General features: G+C 43.6%; 1 protein-coding gene across 2 annotated transcripts in view; it reads right to left on the minus strand.

Moving 5' to 3' along the window:
* The window catches only part of FYB1 (FYN binding protein 1), a 667,308-nt gene extending 662,946 nt beyond the window's left edge, over positions 1–4,362 (minus strand). For both annotated transcript variants that reach the window (XM_085631140.1, XM_085631135.1), the window contains exon 1: positions 4,235–4,362. In XM_085631140.1, the coding sequence (XP_085487266.1) occupies positions 4,235–4,237 (3 nt within the window). In that variant the 5' untranslated portion in view covers positions 4,238–4,362. The remainder of the gene's footprint in view (positions 1–4,234) is intronic.
* Between the last annotated feature and the right edge of the window lie 14,983 nt (positions 4,363–19,345).

The following is a 19,345-nucleotide window of genomic DNA, read 5'->3' on the forward strand; positions in this document are numbered from 1 at the left end:
TACACGTATGACGAATCTTTATTTCCGTAGTTAGTGTTACACGTATGGCGAATCTGTATTTTCGTAGTTAGTGTTACACGTATGGCGAATCTGTATTTTCGTAGTTAGTGTTACACGTATGGCGAATCTGTATTTTCGTAGTTAGTGTTACACGTATGACGAATCTTTATTTCCGTAGTTAGTGTTACACGTATGGCGAATCTGTATTTTCGTAGTTAGTGTTACACGTATGGCGAATCTGTATTTTCGTAGTTAGTGTTACAGTTCTGTTTGAGCCGCTTTTCAAATGTATCCCTACATTTTCTCAAATGATACAGCTCACTACTCCTTCAATTTGGTGCTCTGTGCTTTACTCAGAGTCAAATGATCTTCAGAATATGGTGACAGGGTGAGGCTCATACAGCATGTGAGAACCAAAATGGAATGATGAGAATGGCTCAGCCAAACGGGGTGTGCGGCTCACGAGTGACAACACACTATTGGGAGTCAGATGTCCCTCCAATTCTGAAAGTACCTACAGTGTGACCCTTTATCAGATATGAGTAAGGTATTAAGGCCCCCACACACTTTGACAACTTCTCCCATCCATGACAAGAGTGAAAAAGGACATTACTGATGGCCCGTTACAAAGGGTCTCCCTACTACTCTGTTTTTTTCACTGGTTTCATGGTGTTTGTCTCTTTTCCCCCAAAGCATCTGATATGCTCCTTTGGACCAGAGCCAGCTGACCCCCTGAGATCAATTAAGGCCCCCCCCCCCCCCGGAGGGCCGCCCCTACAGTTTGTAGATCTCTGGGTTGGGGGGGGGGGGTGGTGTTAGCAGCTTTACTGCTCATATGCTATCAGGCCTTAACAACTGATAATTGTCCCCCACCGCTTTTGGCTCGGTGTATAGTTGCGGGGCAGGCCATTAACGGCAGTTAATGCCCCCTGCAGAAAGACTGGTAATTGGATTTTTCTGTATAAAACTTTGGGGGTCATTAAGATGACAGACAGACTTCTGTCCGTCGGCCATCGTATCGTATTTAGGACTGCCCGCCTACAAGGCGGCGGTCCCACATGGCAATTAGGATGCGACAGCCACCGTCGCGCTCGCATTGCCCATGTTTTGTATTGCAGCAGGTGCTGCGCTCTGCAGCAGCCATCGCAAGACAAAACAGACACCCCACCCATTTCCCTGCATTATGTGAGAGGCACCATGTGGTGCCTACCACATGGTGTAGGGATATGTAGGGGGCACCATAGGTGTCCCCCCAGGGCCTATGTCCCCGGCCCAGGGGGTTAGGGGGCCCGCTACTGGCCCACAAATCCGTTTCCGCCTGAAGGTTTGACTGCAGCAGAACGACATTCAGAAAGGGATATTGTAATCCTCACAGCGGTGCCTAACGCGCCTATCAGGGAATACAGGGAGGTCCGACAAGCGGTTGGATGAAGACCGTCTGTCGGGACCCTGGCGGTCAGTGCTTCCGACCACCACATGTCAAAATACCATAATAATAAGCTGGACAGAGATCCCTGGTTAGCAGTTGCGGTGCGTCCATTGGGACGCTGGGGCGTTGCCCCACTAATGCCACATGGCTACAATATTTCTTCCTCGTTATTACACTTTGTTCTACTTCTTACGTTCTTAATACTGACTCGAATTCAGGCCGGCCGGTCGCTGAGCCACGCCTGAGGCAGTCAGGATGCTGAAGGGGGTGGGGCAGCACTACAGGGTTTCATTGACTGACAACAGTGGTCTAGTAGTGCAGCAGCAATAGTATTAGTGCGCATGTTCGGTTTTGGGCTGGTCATTTTTCCGACCAGCCCGAACATGCGCACTCTAGACTGCACATTTGAGAGCGAGGGTTGCTTCATGCCACTGCCCCCGGTCTCCTAATGGGCGGGGAACATTCCTGCTCAAACCAATCCTGCTACAGCTGGAGCAGCGTCTGCATTGGCTGTCTGAGAGGCACGCGGCGTTCACTGCACAGTCAGTCCTGAGAGGCATTGGGTGCCACGCGTGGGTGGCACTATGGAAACTATGAGCAATCACTGTGGCTTATGTGAAGCCATGCAGACAGTGATTGGCCATTTGCACGTAATGAGGACGACCGTGACATTGTCGCAGTACAGTAGACTGCGCAACACACACCTCGTGTTCAGTGGCTGCTCGTGCTCGGGTCACCTACTGCTTGGTTGATTTGATTGATGAGTTCACCAAAAAACGAACGCGAACTGAAGATCATCCAGACTAGACAAGTAAGTCAGTCTGTTGTAGTGCAAATTTTGCCTCAGCCGGGTCAGCCCTCTCCCTGGGAACACATTAAATAACACTTCATGTCCCCATGTATTGTCTCTCACCATCAAATTAATCCCGTGACCCTTGCCGTAATTATTGTCATACAGGTCACTCAGGTCTAGCTGAGCATGCAGGAAGCTTTATTTCATGTCGACACTCGACAGGCACCCACCCGCATTGAGGGTATGTCTATAAATGCATTTGGGCCTAAGCGAAGCCAAAGGGTTTTTATACAGCACGATCTAAACTGGAACGTATTGGAGTGCTGTACATGAACACCAGTCATTATGATTACACAACAATACATACAGGCTGGGAGTTCATTAAATAACACTTCAGTGTCGGTACACATTTCCCCGTGTATTGTCTCTCATCATCGAATCAATCCCGCGGGCCGTGACGCTTGCTGTATTTATTATTATCGTACAGGTCAGGTCTAGCCGAGCCTGCAGGAAGCTCTATTTCATGTCGACACTCGACAGGCACCCGCCCGCATTGAGGGTATGTCTAAATGCATTTGGACCTAAGCGAAGCCAAAGGGTTTTTATAGAGCGCAAACTAAACCGTAACGTATTGGAGGACTGTACGTGAACACCAGACTGGTCATTACACAATGATACATACATTTTTGTTTAGGGTTTTGATCGGGGCTGGCAAGGGGAATGGATGGTATTTCTTGAGGTGTAGGGGTGACATGGGTTGTTACTGTGTTACATCTGGATTCTGGAATGGACTAGGCAACAATCAGGGGTTACAGTGCAGGCCGGTAAGTTACGGGTTACGGTCTGTCTTTCTGTTGGGACAGGTATGGGAATAAAAAAAAAGGAATTTTATTAAGGAGCCTTAAACAGCAAAACTGCAATTTTTAATAGAATGACTGTGTGGTTCATTAAGCTATTATAGTTCAATAAATGGAGCATGACACAGCAATAGGGTAATCCTAACACAACATTTGCAATTGTAGTCTCAATCCCTGAAATGGCCATGACACACAGCTACCCATGTTATATGACATCTCTTTATTAATGTAATAACTGCGCTTTCACAATTGCTTTATTAACCTTCCTGCTTTCTCAAATTTGCTTGAAAATGCACCATTTGTCCACTCTTTTTTCAAAATTTTCTCGGGGGAGAACCCCCCGAACCACCCTTGGGTTGCTCAGTCTCACTCGCTATGCTCGCTTGCTACGGTGCAGTATGACAATCATTTTACTTCTCACCACTTTCAAATGTCACCAGCCGCCACTGCTGGTTAGATGGCCGAAGGACTGCCACCGACAGCCTGTTGGTGGCGATCCTTCGGCCATCGTAATGAGGCCCAATGTCACTGAACCTTCATCCTGTAGATGCTAACCCATAAACAGCTTTATTTACTTGCAGTACTCCAAAGAAATGCATAGAACAAGTATTATATGAATATTTGTTAAAGTAACAAAAGTAAACTCTTCACGGACAGTGAGCAAATATTTAACCATGTTCTAGCAGTGCATTTCTGGGCTAGTCATAGATTATTTGTGTGTATGTAGTGGCTAACCCACAGGCCACCTCCCCAACCCTAGCAGAATGTATCTGTCTATGCGTTAGCCATAGAGGTAAACCACTATCCTTCCTGTTACTGCCCAGTGCTGAGATTGTAACTCAATTTAACATTTTGTAAACTCCTAAAAGATGGAATGATGTCAGAAATAGCCGCATTCTCCCCTGCACAGGCGCCTCTGCTACTGTACCTAGCGCTTTGCATTAGGGCCCATGGCGCTCTTGCTATGTCACAGCGTGGGTGCACGGTAAACGTCACAATGCCAGGATGGCTGCTGTGAATGGAGCTACGGAATTCCGCCAGTGCACCGCTGATTGTTACTGTAATATAAGCAGATCAGCCCTGATCTCAAGCCCAGTGGGCACTGCACGTATACCACGCTCAAGAAATGCAAATGAGGATAGTCGCTGCACTTACCATCCTTGTGGCACTTAGCGTCCAGCTGCTCGGAAATGCAGCATGTCCTCCGATGCGAAGCTCTTCCCTGCATATGCTGTCAGCGCTCTAACGGGCACTTCCCTTTTTTAATTTTTTTTTTTTTATGGCTGCGGTCCATCAGCCCATCTCATGGAAATGTCTCAAACAGTGAGCGCTGCTTTGCATCCATATCCCGAGTCGAACAAAAGAGCTAGCAACGTGCCCTTGTCTGTGCACAAACAAAGTGAGCAGGACACGTTCACAAGCACCTATCCAGTGACGTATCGCGTAGTGAGCTGGTTACCGCCTTGTGCAGACCCTACTCGCACATTCATCCGCCCGACGCCGATCAAAAGATTGACTTGTTTACTCAGAGCCCCACGCAGAATCCTGGATTAATACCCGCAAAAGGTGCTTACATTGTGATTGAATGAGTATCGGTGCCCACATTTCTGCTCCTAAGGAAGGAAGGGGAACTTAGAAATACTGCTGCTGCATCTCGTTAGTAAGTGTCTTTCGATGCCACCCCCCCCCCCCCCCCCCACCCTCCAAACTGATGCTCTGGAAGGCGTGGAGAGGCACAGAAATACTGTTCCATGCAATATGGGTAACTGCGTAAGAGCTTCCGTTTCCTAGAACCAACTTTGTGATATTTGCGTTTTGTGCATACAAATATTTCTGTAAGCTATGTTTTAAATGCCATTGGGCACACTTCAAGCACACCAGAGACATGGATGTCAATGCATCTTTTCATTGTGGAGGATGTGGCATTTGCAGCAGTGAAAGAAAAATAATGTTCTGAAGAACCCTTGGGTTAAATTGTTTAAACTGGTGTGCATGAACCTTTGTGTTTTCCTGTCCATAATAACAAATAAGGCAAATCTGGCAGAATGCCTGTACACTTTCCAATTAATTATGCCATAATCTACTGACATATTCGAATTCAGCAGGGCCCAACCAGCCTATCATCCCTCCAAGCTCGCTAAACTGAGTACCAATACATTTGGTAGCTTAGAAACTGCATAAGTGAATTATGAAGTGCTGTATTATGATCGGAGGACATGTGGCCTAATGGCTAGCGTTGCTGAGTTTGGACCACTTCCTCAACCCTAGCAGAATTCATCTGGCTATGGGTTAGCCATAGAGGGAAACCACTTCCTTCTGTTAATGCCCAGTGCTGCCATTTTAACTCAGTGTAACACTTTCTAAACTCCTATTATATGGGATGATGTCACAAATATCGGTATTCTACCCTGCACAGCCGCTTTCTGCTACATTACCCAGTGCTTGCATAAGGGCCCGTGGCGCTCTGGCTACGTCACAGTTGTGTGTGCACGCTAAACGTCACATTATTAAGGCTGTAGTAAATGGAGCAGCAGAATTCCACTAGTGTGCCGCTGAACTGTTACTACGATATCAAGCAGGGATGCACTATTCACAAGCCCAGTGGGCACTGCACTTATACCACGCTCAAGAAATGCAAATGAGGAAAGTCGCCGCACTCACCATCCTTGTGGCACTTAGGGGCAGATTTACAAGCCCCTTGCGCCACTTTTGCGTCACTTTTCCCATGTTAAAAATGACGCAAATTGGCGCAAGGGCCATGTAAATAAGCCGCTTAGCGTCCAGCTGCTCGGAAATGCAGCATGTCCTCCGATGCGAAGCTCTTCCCAGCGAATGCTCTCAGCGCTCCAGCGGGCACTTTCCACCTTTTAATGGCTAGTGTTGCTGACTTTGGAACTGGTTCACCAGGCTCAAGATCACTGACAGGCCTTTCATGAAGGTAATTTACATTTATAAGTAATTTTCATTTGTAATTCATGTAAAAGACTCTAATGCACGTGTTATATAAAACGACAAAACAATCATATTTGTACAAAATCTAAAGCTACAAAGCTCTTTCCCTTTGAACGGTCACACATGGGAGTGCAGGGTGGTCGAAATGTGTTGATCCCTGCACATTCCGAAATGATCTTTCACAGGAATATTAGGAAAAAGCATCATTTACTCCCACTCTGATGGCCCATGTATCAACACTATGCTTGCCATGTGGATGGTCTGAGCCCCAGGATGGCAGGAAGCAGTTGTGGGCTTTAGAGGTGTGGGTGCGGCCTGATGACAGGACAGGCGTCTCCCCATCCAATTTTGAAAAAATATCACTGCCATCCAGTTTGCTTTCTAAACTCTGGGAGATATTTGGAGCAAATTCTCTAATCTTTCCCTCAGGAAGTGAAGTGAAGAGAATGTATGTTGGGGCGTAAGGGATGGGAAGTGTGGACTGATAGAGGGTAGCCCCGACCCCCTTTATTTTTTTAAAACATTCACAGGTGTGGTGGGCTGTCTGGCTCTCTCATCACCATAAACCTCTCGATCTGTCCAACAAGGGAACAGAAAGACTGCTGGGGATTGTTATGAAGTGGGGGTACATTCCAATGATTGGGTAAACCTCTACACTGCATCTATTTTAAATAAATACATACAATCCAATGTGTTCAGTGAGCTTTGGATTCAAGGGGTTTACCAGAAAGACTGTTATGGTCATTTTAATGAGGGGGCATGGACTGACCCCTAGATGGGCCATTCTCACTCCTTGTGTTTTAAATCTTTTTTCCCTGGAGTCTAGTAGGCTTTTTGACCACCTCCTGGGCGTGCATTTTGAGGTAAATCCTCCATTCGCCCCCCCATTTGGGGGAAGAAGGGCTAATTTATTAATTGGGAGAGCACTGAAGCATGCATAGGAAGGCTGTTCTCCTCGTATCTAGTGGACGGATCCGTGCTTTGAGATTGCCCCTGGGGTGGATTTCTATACAGGGATAGACTAAAGTGTGGAACAGCTGGAATTAGGATATTGTCTCCTTTTCAGTGACCCTTTTTTCCACATTGATGGAACTGAAAACAGACTGCTTTTAGTTTCTCACTGTGACCTCAGTGAGAGGTAGTATGGCAGAATATCAGAGACAAAAATATTGTCTTTACATATTTTCTATGTACACTAAAAAAGCATAGACTGCAAAAAATAGAAATCAACAATGCATCATAAAATAGGTAAGTATATTGAATTTTAACTATTTAATATTATTTTTACTTTCCAATATATATTAAAATATTACATTAAAACATACAAATAATTTCAAAAATATATAACAAATGTTATTTGCAAACATACAATAAAATATAAAAATATATACTGTTAAAATGGAAAAAATAATAAAGATTATGTAAATAAATAAAATGAATAAATAATCACAAATAATTATATAAAATTCTAGTGTTTAGTTGTAATTACACACAGTAGATAGCAAAAATGATAAAAAATGAAATAGTAAAAAAACATTATTACAAATATTGCTCCAAAAACAATTAATTAGTATAACTTTTCAAAATAAATCACAAAAATATAAAAAAAATCTCATAAAAAGTACAATTGGAGGGGTTTTCCTTGTCAAGGGATTTGACAATTACTTGTTTGCTACACCTAAAATTTGGATTGTTTTTCCCAAGAGGGGTAGGTTGGGAGCGTCTGCTATTCTCACAGTAGAGGGGGTAGCACCGGTGTGCACCAAAAAGGTGACATTGTGACAATCTATATCAGCATCAACATAAAGTCTACTCTGGTCTACCTCTACGACTGTGCAAAGTGTAAGTCTTCCTCTCTCCTCAGGCACCCTCATACAAACTGATCGGTACCTAAGTCATTGAAAGCCTCCACCATGGGATACTACTGGAATGGAACATTACCATAAGAGACACTCTGCAAAGCTTGCAGTGGCATCGGAGGCTGCCGCACCGGCATCACAGGGCCTTAGGGTCCTCCAATATTTTGGGCTCTTGGCCTAGACATTCTCTGAGACTGTGCAGTGCTTCCATGTGGCTGATTAAACCCCCCATTCTGATCTTGATTTACAGGATTTAGATGACATTCATGCTTCCAATGCCCCACCCTATTACAATAGTGACATGAGCAGGTTTTCTTTGAAGTAGCCACATTCACTCCGGTTTTAGGATCTACTGGAACACCCCTACCTCTTTCTTGCCCCTGTATTCCTCTACCCTACTGCACTTAAACTCCTTGGGCCTCATTTATGAAAAGTGACGCATCACTGCGTGAAAATAGTGCTGCGCCACTTTTCACTGCGCCCTCCCTGCGAGTCCAGTGATGCGTCATATTTACAGTATGACGCATCATGTCGCAAGGAGTCACAGATACGTCAGTATTTCTGACGTATCTGTAGGCGCAAAAGTGACGCATCGCTGGAGTGTGTCACAAAAGTGACGCAACTCCAGCAATGTGTCCTTTCACATTGGGCAAGCCCCATGTGAAAGGGCCTGCGTCAGTCTTACGCCTGCTGTGAGGCAGGCGCAAGAAATTGACGCATTTGCACACTAGAAGTGGCGCAGTGAAATCTCGTAGATTTCCCTGCGTCACTTCTACGACCCTTTTTTGCGTCAAAACGCCCCCCTTGCATACATTATACCTGGCGCAGGTATAATGTGGCGCAGGGGTTTACAAAGTGACGCATCTACCTAGATGCGTCACTTTGTAAATATGGCGCAACATGGCGCATGTTTTATGCCACTGGTGCGTCACAAAAAGTGACGCACCGGCGGCGCAAAAGTGACGCAGGGGCTCATAAATGAGCCCCCTTGTGAGTATGTTCCTGTTTAGGGACAATGTTTCCACTGGAGAGTTTAACCTGACCTCCTCTCTGATTAGCCTTCATTTACACCAACATCTGTTTCTCCTTCATCCCTTTATGTTTCGTGCCAATCTCATCACTGCAATATTTGGCATAACACAGAATTTCGTCAATAGACTTGTTCTGCCAGCAGATTAAATGTTGTTGAATCATCAAGCTGTTAAAAGCGTGTTAAAATCAATCCATAGTACCTTTGAGATTTTCACAAAAAGATCCAGCTGTTTGTACCGCTCTACAGGTTTTTCCCTCATCCTCGGTATGTCATTTGTAAGTGCGGCTAGATCACCCCTATTCCAAGGCACATGTACTTATTCTCCACTTAGCACCTCTTGTAAAGGGAACGCTTGAACACTCACTCCCTTTTCTTTAGAAGACTTCCTTTTCACCCATCTCACTTCCCACTTAGCCAAAGTACTCTAAATCCGAATGCATAATATCAATTCCCAAATTTGTGTTTTGAGTCCTGGCACTCTCAAATTCTCTATGTCTTGATCACTAAATGCAAGTCGATGATTTTTCTATAACGCTTTAGTCCATTCCATGTCAGCTTCAAACTTACTGGCTAATTCAGGTAGCTTTGCATGCGCATCTCTTGCCCTCCAAGTATCATATTTACTCATGAACAACAATTTCTTCTGTTGGTACAAGCAGGAATGGCCCATGCAGGTAAGAGCAGTGGGGTGGGCTGGGGGAAGTCGACAGATGACAACGAGGGAAACTTAAATAAAAAAATTACGAAAACCACTTACTCCGCACAAGGTAAATGGTTTTATTTTGATACATTTAGGTTTCCCTCATTGTCGTCTGTCGACCACCCCACCACTCTTACCTGCATAAGCCAAGTCTGCATAATAGTCTATTAGATAAAGCTCCAATGTTCCACCTATCATTGCATCCAACTCATGCTTCAACTTGAATACATCCACCAAATCCACCTTTCTGGCGGACTTAATAGTGCCTTGGGTCTGTACCCTGGTTCTCTTGCTAGAGTTACTACTTTCTTTCAACCATTTCTCTAAATCCAGGACATCAAAAATGTTTAGGCTCTCAGTTGATCTCTGTGTATTTACAGTTTCTTGGGGCGTGATGTTTTGTCCTCTTGGAAGTGTCTCCCACGTGGAGAATTCCTGACCCAATCAGGATTGCCGAAGAATCCGCAGTCACTGCACAACGGGTGCTTGCATTCATCGGCATTAGGGTAACGAACCTTGTGTGACGACTCTGTACTCTTTCCTGTGATGCTTCCCCCCTCTGTTACTCTGGACACCCCCTTGTCCCCGTTCCCAACTGGATTCGGATCGTAAAGGGGAACGATAGGGCCAATAGTAACCGGTACTGTAAGAGCATCCGGAATCCTTGAAGTAGGCCAGAGCCACAACATCCTGGGGCTTCTGTAACTCCTGTTCATATCTCCTCCCAGGTTTGAACTTCCCTGCTAAATGAATCCCTACGACATTCGAGTTGGGAGCCACTGGAGTTGACATACTTACAGTGTTATTAGTGTCATCCAGACTTTCCCCGTTCCAGGCTGGCTACATGAGGGTGAGCGTTCTGCCAACAACCCATCAAACAGACTATCACCAACATCAATGTCGCTGTCCTCTCATCCCTCTCCTTTTTTACCCTTCCATCCTCTCTTTTCGTCTTCCCCCATATTATCTCCATCAGTTACTAATATGGGGTACAATCTAGCTCCCTCAATCATGTCTCTTCTCCACCTCTTTTGTTGATTGTCCCACCTCGCATCTGAATATGCTTGCATCGCTTTTGGAATTTTCCTTTTGTATTAGACCCTTATTTTGACATGTGCTGCTCTCTTCCACGTATTGAGTGCTTCAAACTGCGTTGGTCTAGGTAATGGTTTAATTGCAAACAACATTTCTCTTAAATGGTGAATTATTCTCAGATTAAATGTGTCATAGCGTGAAAATGTCAATGCACTCTCTTTCTCTGTGATCTTATGCTAATTCTTAACCCAAATGATAGTGTGAAGCCCTACGTTCGTTTTTATATGATGAGCTGGCATATACTCCCGGGGTGCCTCCTCTCCCATTCTAGAAGGAACATGCACATCTCCTCTAAACATTTCTCTTATTGCTTTAAAACACCTCATTTTGATCTTCTAGTTTGTACACAATACAAGTTTAAATTTTCTTAATTCTCTCTGACGTTACCTTCACCCCTCGCAGCAGCTCACCCTCCATCACAATTTTCTTCACATACACATGTTTCCTTTCAAACTACAATTTTCTACTTCCCTTAAAGAATCAATGGAATTCAACCACACAAAGAATGTGCTTTCAAAATGAAACCTCAACTTGAGGGGAATCACCTGAATCAGTATAGTCTCAAAATTCTGTGAAAGAAGATCCACCACACTATTCACAATTGTCACATTCACACAAAGTTCCCTGTCTCAATTGGACCATCGATGACGTCTATGACAAACCCCATAAAACTCAGCAGACACATAGAACAGAGTGTCTTCTGCACCTTACTATATAGCACAGTGATGTTAGGACACATCAGGCCCGATAACAACTTTAACAATAACTTATCACCACATTCACACGACTATCACAACACCTCCGTCAGACATCATACAACCAATTTTTCAAAGCCATGTAACATAACTGCTATTGAGCTCCATGCTAACGATCATCCACCGTTTTGGAACCTTACTCACTAAGCCAATCGACCCTCATCGTGACTTAGGCTGCCGGCTACCCTGTATTGACGGGTTGCGTACTGAAACTAACCTCGGAATTTGACAGGTTCTTATCACGGGCAATCGATTGTTCCCGCCGCCACATCCTTACCCCAATTGTACTTATTTCAGGCGTTCTGTTGCCGGACATTGCTCCCTGCACTCCCCTTCCTCGCATCAACTGCTCATAACCACAATTGGTTAACTTCACCCAGACATATCGAGTCACAGATGTCCTTCAGGCATATAATGTTTGTCCTGATGATGATCCCAATATCTATGTAAACGGGATCGAAACGTCGTCGACCTCTGTAACCAACGTGCACACTTACTATTTCTTTAAACCAGTGTCACGATTGTGCCAATTATTACGCTTGTATTATCCTTTATATTTCACAACAAGTTTTGTTTTGCCTGAATGTTTGTTTCTCGTGTTTAAATGTCACAAACTACTTCACCCTTATGTCTCTGGATACAGGACTGAATCCCACTATGTATTTGCTCCTGCATTGATAATTAAGAATAAACTGGATCTAATCCCTATCCGGCTGGATAGTTAATACATAGAATCGATTCTATTCTATAATCATTTTTCCTTATCCACTACTTACAAGGACCATTGTCCATGATAAAAATTGATACCCAAGGTCCTTGCTTACCTAAATTGGGTTCCTTTGTCTCCTTAAAACACATGTAACATAACTGCGACACGCACACAACCCTACTAATACTCACTTTACCTCTGCCACTGGATTCGCCGCATGTCACTGGAACCCTCCAATTCTCGATTTTAGGTTCTAGACTAGTGAAGCACATGGCCCTCTAGGGCCACGAGGGTACTAATGACCACCTGCTATGCCTTCCCAAATGATGAGTCGATCAGACAGTAGAGAATGGAAACTTATGTATTTTTTGCATTTCTCTGCAGAGGACCCCAGTCAGACCATCACCATAAGATGCTGTCGAGGGGGACTAACTCCCCAACATTCGCTAATAGAAGATAAACCCTTCCGGAGACTTCGGCCATGCCTCTGGTGAAAATGTACCGGTCTGAGCCGGGCATGAACAATGGAGGCACAGATAGATGAGCTAACACCTGCCAGATGGGCATGCTATCAGCGACCGAAGGCCACTGTGCCGTCTCAGCATCTCCTAACGTGGGAGCAGAGCTACATGTACACAATGGAATGCAAAGCAGAATAATTGCCTTGTTAGCAAGTCGAGTCGCAGCCTTGAACATAGAGAAGAAATATAAGAAAATACAGTATTCTGCTGAGGCAAGCTATTCTGCATTCTAATGCCCAACACGGGCTCAGTAGAGGCAGTCTAATAAGGATTACGAAATACAAAATGGAGTCACACTGGCAAACGAAAGCTTGCATGGTACCGGGATAACTCAGCTGGTTGTATAACATGAGCATTATTACATGTATTTTAGTCACACATTGCTAATCTAATGTAGCACACTGAATGCAATTTGGGAACAGGGAATTTTAAATCTAACACTAGGGACACTAGGGTGGGGCTCTAGGAATATTCTAGGTCTGGTTATAAGATCTCCCTTTCTGCAACTGCACAACCATCCTCTGTAGCTATCATCTGGGAAAGCTAGTACCCATCTTCCTTGATAGTCTGGTCAATGGTTCTTGTGCAGCATGAGAGGTAAAGGGAGACTCTTTGCACAATATACAAATCACAAAGTATCCAAACTACTGTATTAACTCAGGTCGCTACTGAACAGCAGTGGTAAAGTGCCCAGAGTCATAAAACAGCCAACAGCAGTTCAGAAAAAAATACAGGAGAAAGGCAAATATTTCAGGGATGACCCTGCAGAAAGGGCCAAGTCCAACAGATAGCTAAACTCAGGTTGATCTATTTCTTGCAAACTCTAAAACAGCCTAATGTACACCAATCTAAGCATTATGGTATAGAAATACAAAGACAATAGGATGAAGCCAAATCTCTGGCACTGATTCACCCTATATAACAGAAAGAAAATGACTAGTTCTATAACAGCCACATAAGTTATCAGGAGACAAAAATGCATACTATATTGCATCAAAACTCCATTTAAGAAATCCCTACAAGTTCCCTAACTGTCCCTACACTATCTTAGAGTGAAAACCCTCACCTAAGGAAAGCTTCAGTCAAGATGGAGAAAAAGGTGTCACCGTCAGAGTCTTTGAAAGAAATAGCTCCAACCGGGTCATGTACTGTAAAGCCACAGAAAGCACATATGAGGAGCCTCATTTATGAGGCCCCTGGATCACTTTTGCCCACCAGCACGTCACTTTTTTGATGTTCCAGTGGCGCGATATACCGAGGCATATTTACAAGGTCACGTAAAGCCACTTTACGTGGCTTTTCATGCATTGTAAATATGTGCCCCTGAAAGCTGTTGGTGTTCCCACGCAACACCCATGGAACCTGAAGCATTCCCAGATTTCTGAGTCATTGTAAACCTGGTGATACGTCAGGGTCTGACTCCTCCCCAGGGGTGGCATTAGGGAGGCACAATGAGGAGAAATATTTTAATTTCTCCTAGTTTTTTCTTCTTTTTCTATGTGTGTTGCATACTGCAGCACACACAGAAAGAGAAAATCTCCTGAGCTGATTGATTTTGTGCAGGAAGGTGTCCCTTCCTCCACAAAATCAATCAGCCCTGCAATGCAGGCAACGTTGCACCACGGTGCAAGGGTGCCTGCGTTGGCACATGGCAGCCCAATATGCACCAGCACAGGGGAAAAGGTTAGGAATGTGCCGTATCTTTAAGATACGGAGCATTCCTGAACTTCTCTTTTGACAGAGGGCAGCTCAGCAAGATTCCTTGCGGTGCTGACCTGAGCCAAAACCTCATAAATGAGGCCCGATGTCTGTACCTCAAGGCGTCCTAAAGCAAAAATGTCAGCTGTCCCTAACTATGTTACAACATGTGCAATCGCTGAATCAAGACACATCCCACAGTTGGACTAGTATTTTTCCATTATTCCAGCACTCCTCTAGCTTTCTTCCTCCTCCTCCATGTTCACGAGTTGAGATATTGCATATGTCCTTGGTGCCATCTTGTACCCCACGAGAACTCGTCCCCCATCCGTTATCGCCTTTCTTCTTCTCAGGTCTCTCTATCTGCTAAGAACAATTACTCTTTCTCTCAACTAATGAAGTCTTGTCTACCGGCAGTGGGAACAAAAAATACATGCAACATTCCATGATGCAAGCAGAATGCAAATTCAAACGCTTAGCTAGAAAGTACATTATAAATGCATTTCAGGCCAACTGTTAGGCTAAATTAACAATGCACAGGTGCGCACTTCTTCAAAGCAAATAAACCGTATTTTCGATATATACTTCAACAGTTACAATTAGTAAATCGTAAAATATTAGTGTCAAAAGTGTAATATTAAACAAATTAGCAACACATCTAGTTTGTTATCCCCCAATTAAGTATTAATGCACACTTTTGTTAGTTACATTTCTAAAGTACACATGTGATTTTCCTTACTCACGAGGATACTTTAACATCTCGTATTCCTCTTTCTTCTTTTCATACATTAGTCTCACAGAATATATGTGAGTGCAGTCTTCCCATGATTATAACACACTCCTACTGTCAGTTCATAGAAGGGGCCCAAACTACTCTCCTCCAAACCTTTTCCTTGACATCTAAAGTTGCTCTTTGTCTTGCAGCAGCTTGATGTCTGTTTAGGATTACATATCTTAATTGCCTCGCCCTGGTAACTCACTTGGACTGTCAAGGTTGAGGCTAACGTGTGACCAGTGTTGTGGTTTCTGTTGGTAGTCTCACTCAATTAAATTTTTATTATGATTTGGAGCATCAAAGAGTTCCACATAAAAATGTACACAAAAAACTCCAATGTACCAAATAATCCGGAACTTAATAACAAGATAAAAAACCTCACAAATTACAGATTTCATAAAACAGTTCAGAATTCATAGTAGCATACAGGAGACAAAAAAGCAGGAGTGGGGATGCAAAACCAATTTCATAGGTCCTTTAAAATACAAAACTAACTAGATCAGTGCAAATCGAGTTGTACCATTAGATTCTTTGATAACTTCAACTGTACGATGCAAAGATCCTAAAATATATTTATAATGTAAAATGAATTTTGCCCAACGATGGTTATGTTACAAAACGATTTAACAATTCTAGATTTTGTTGTACAGTACACAGTACATAGCAGCATTAAGGATGACGAAAGTGCAGGTGCTCCAGCATGATAATAAAAATTCACAAATCCTTTAAAAGATTCTGATTATAGTGAAGAATGCATTTTTCCCTAAATGGATCTTATGCAGATTACATTCAAAAGGCCTAACAAATACACATTTCATTGTGCGATACGAAATTCATAGCAGCATACAAGTTTTCACGTACAGTACACAGTACATAGCAGCATAAGAGATGTCAAGAGCGCAAGTATTCAAGTATGATAGCAATTTCATAAATCTTTTAAACGACTCTAATTGAGGTGAAAAGTAAATTTTGCCCTAAGTAGACCTTATGCAAATTACATACAGAAGCCTGACAAATACGTATTCCATTGTACGTGAGAGAATTCATAGCAGCATACGAGGTGTTGAAAGTGCAAGAGCGTGACTACAGTACCAATTACACAAATCCTTTAGGGTACCACCCTAACGTTGTCAGTACAAATCATATCATACATACCATTAAATACTCTAACAACTTCAGCTCTATGCTAAAAAGGACCATAACATTCTGCTTAATATGCATTGGATTTTGCCCAGAAGGAGCACTATGCAGCCTACTAAAGCTAAGCACAACACAGTAGTCCTTCCATAAAATATATTAAAAAATTGCTTACAAAAACATTTTTTTTAAGCATACTGGTTCAGAGAGGGGGGCATAAGATAATGTTGGGTCTCCTCAGCTGTAGCAATGTTGTAGTTTAGAAACAGTGGTCTCAAAAAGCCACGTCGTGAGGGGACAGACAAATAAAACTTGATTTAGAACCTGCACCCAGTTTCCGCATAGGTGACAAAGTCTATCCTGCCTAGGTAGAACCTCCCACATCCCTGTTATAATTTGTAAGGGAAGCAAATTCAACCTTAGCAGCAAGATGGTTCTGCGCACTTCATGGGGAAGATTCCATAGAACGTAGTGTTGGGGCTGTTTATAAATGCTACTCCCCTCTATTACATCGTTGCTGGAATTCCCTGAGCACAATGCAATGTCTCTTTTACGAGAGACTTCATAAATAATTTTTTTTATTTGAGTTTTCAAAACTTGTTTAGGATGAGCGCCCGTGTCGCTGTGCTCTATTTCAAACAAGTTTGCAACTTTCCCATAATTTCTGAAGAGAACACTTTTCCCCTTCAGTGAGGCAAATATTTCCTCACGCAATGCTACCCATAAGGGGTTCTCAACACTATTCAGTAGTGCATTGCTCCATCTTAAGCACGCAGCCATAGCAAACACGTAAGCATAGAGTAGTCCAAATTCGAGCCGGATCACCGCTATCGAGGCTGCGTTGTTCAGATAATAATAATAATAATAATAATCCACATTTGTAAAGCGCGAACAATCACGGAAGGGTCTCTAGGCGCTGTGGGCCATCTGGAAGATTAAGCAAGCTATTGCCCAGAGTCACATGGTGCTGGGCTAATCTGCCGCCGGCGATCGAACCGTGATCCCCAGATTCTGGAGTCAGTCGCCCTGGCCGCGGCGCCACACCTCTTCCACCATGTAGTCAATTAGTGATTGCCCACGTAAAGCATGAAAAGTGAGAGAGGCTGGAGAGTCATCTGGGAATGTACTATTTAGAATAACGAGGCCATTCGTTCTCAGATAATACAGAAAAGACAGCCCTCGCCTATCAGATCTAATCTGGCTGGGCAATGATGATTCAGGTATGGTCCATACATACTCCAATTTCTGGTTATAAAAGGCCATGGAAGAACAGTTTGAAGTTTTGACATTAAAAATGACCCACCATCAATATCAAATTGCACTCCTCTGAAATGCTAGTTTTCTGCACAACAGGAAAAATAGATTCAACCAGAGAGTCGGACTCTCTCCCAGGGGGAATATATACATTTACGAATAAAAGAGTTGAATGCTTACCACGTGTCCCATTACTCAGCATAAGTTTCAAACCCATGCAAAGTTTTGATAGATGGAGAAAAACCACGTGATTCCAATTTACAGTGCAGCTGAGTAAGATAACTAGACCTCCACTTGCGTGACCTTTTACTGAGGGTTTTGCTGCGCAGCAGAAAACATAACTATTCTCAAAGTTTAAAATTCACACAGCTCCATGTTTCCTGAAGGCAAATTATTTTAGGATCATGTATCAATAAGAAATTTAACTTAGAGCTGGGATTTCCTACACCAGGCAGGTTCCAGGACAAGATTTTTCCCAGGGGATTACCTCCGCAGCATAGGAAGTTTTATATTTTCTTTTGAGGCATTCAGTGAGCCAGCTACCCAACTCCACTGGGCCATCTCTTCTTCCCCTCTATGTTTGATGGCCCTTTAAACCTCAGGACCTGCAATATTAATCACTCTTTTACCCGAGAAGCTACCAACCAAGATTTTAAGATCTTTCGGATTTATTGCTCCCCTTAAGTCAGATAACACTCTACCTGGCCTCCCATAGGATTTGAGTGGCCCGAAATTGGCTCCTCATATGGGAGAACATCAATCCAATTATTTTCTAAAATGATTGACGTTAGCCAAAACTAACATTGAAATTATCCTGGAGCGAAAAGTTACTCTGGAGTTTGGAACTCCACTACTGAGGTCTAGGTAAACCCGCTCAATGTCTTTACTTATTACCAATCGCAAGTCCTCAATTTCGGATAGTAACTGCAGAAGGGAGCTTCTGTTAAGTGGACTTAATTCTCTATCAAACAGTGAAACAAAAATTTCAATATTAGATACTTTCCCTGGCCTATGTCCTACACATGCATTATTATTTAGCCTTGAATTTGCGTCTGACTCTGGCATTTGTCCTATGCAAGAAGCAAGGTCAGGTCCCTCTCATAGAACCTCTCTTGACTAGGATCAATCGTACAGGGAGAGGTTTGGGAGGACATTATCCACAACCTGCACCACCTCTAACATAACATCATTAGACTTTACTGCTAAGCTCACCAAATCATGGTCTTTCCTAATTATAAGGTGCTCTAAAACTGGGGCTCTCCTTACTTTGTGATTCTCCCATTTATTCCCCCCCCAATATAATATGTGGTTATCCCAATAGCCTCGTGTCCTTCCATCTTCATCATCTATCGTAGGGGGGGTGGAGGGTTTATCTCCAGGAGCCCCGGGTTCTGGCCGTCATGGCACGCAGTGGACTTAGGTTAATTTCCATTTTGAGGTGAAGGTGTCTGGCCTCTCGGATACCGTAGGGAACACATTTTTTGCGGCTTACGCTTTGCAATACACCGAATCCTGTCCTTCTTCTCCCTCTGTACTTTTAATCCATTACTTTCTATAAGAGGGGCACCCTCCCCGGCAGGGGGCAGTATCTAAATCATCCCTAGGCTGTTTGACAAGGGGAGGGTCAATTGATGAATTTATATCACAAGGCCCACTGGTGGTCCCTTTATTGAATATAGAATAAACCTGCAGCGGGTTCTTAAGAGCTGTTGCATTTGTGTTTTTCCCGGGACCGATGTGCAAATGGTCCCCGTCACTTGATTTTTGAGGGCGTTACA

The sequence above is a fragment of the Triturus cristatus genome, chromosome 2_1 (assembly GCF_964204655.1).
Source record: "Triturus cristatus chromosome 2_1, aTriCri1.1, whole genome shotgun sequence".
Classification (NCBI taxonomy): Eukaryota; Metazoa; Chordata; class Amphibia; order Caudata; family Salamandridae; genus Triturus; species Triturus cristatus.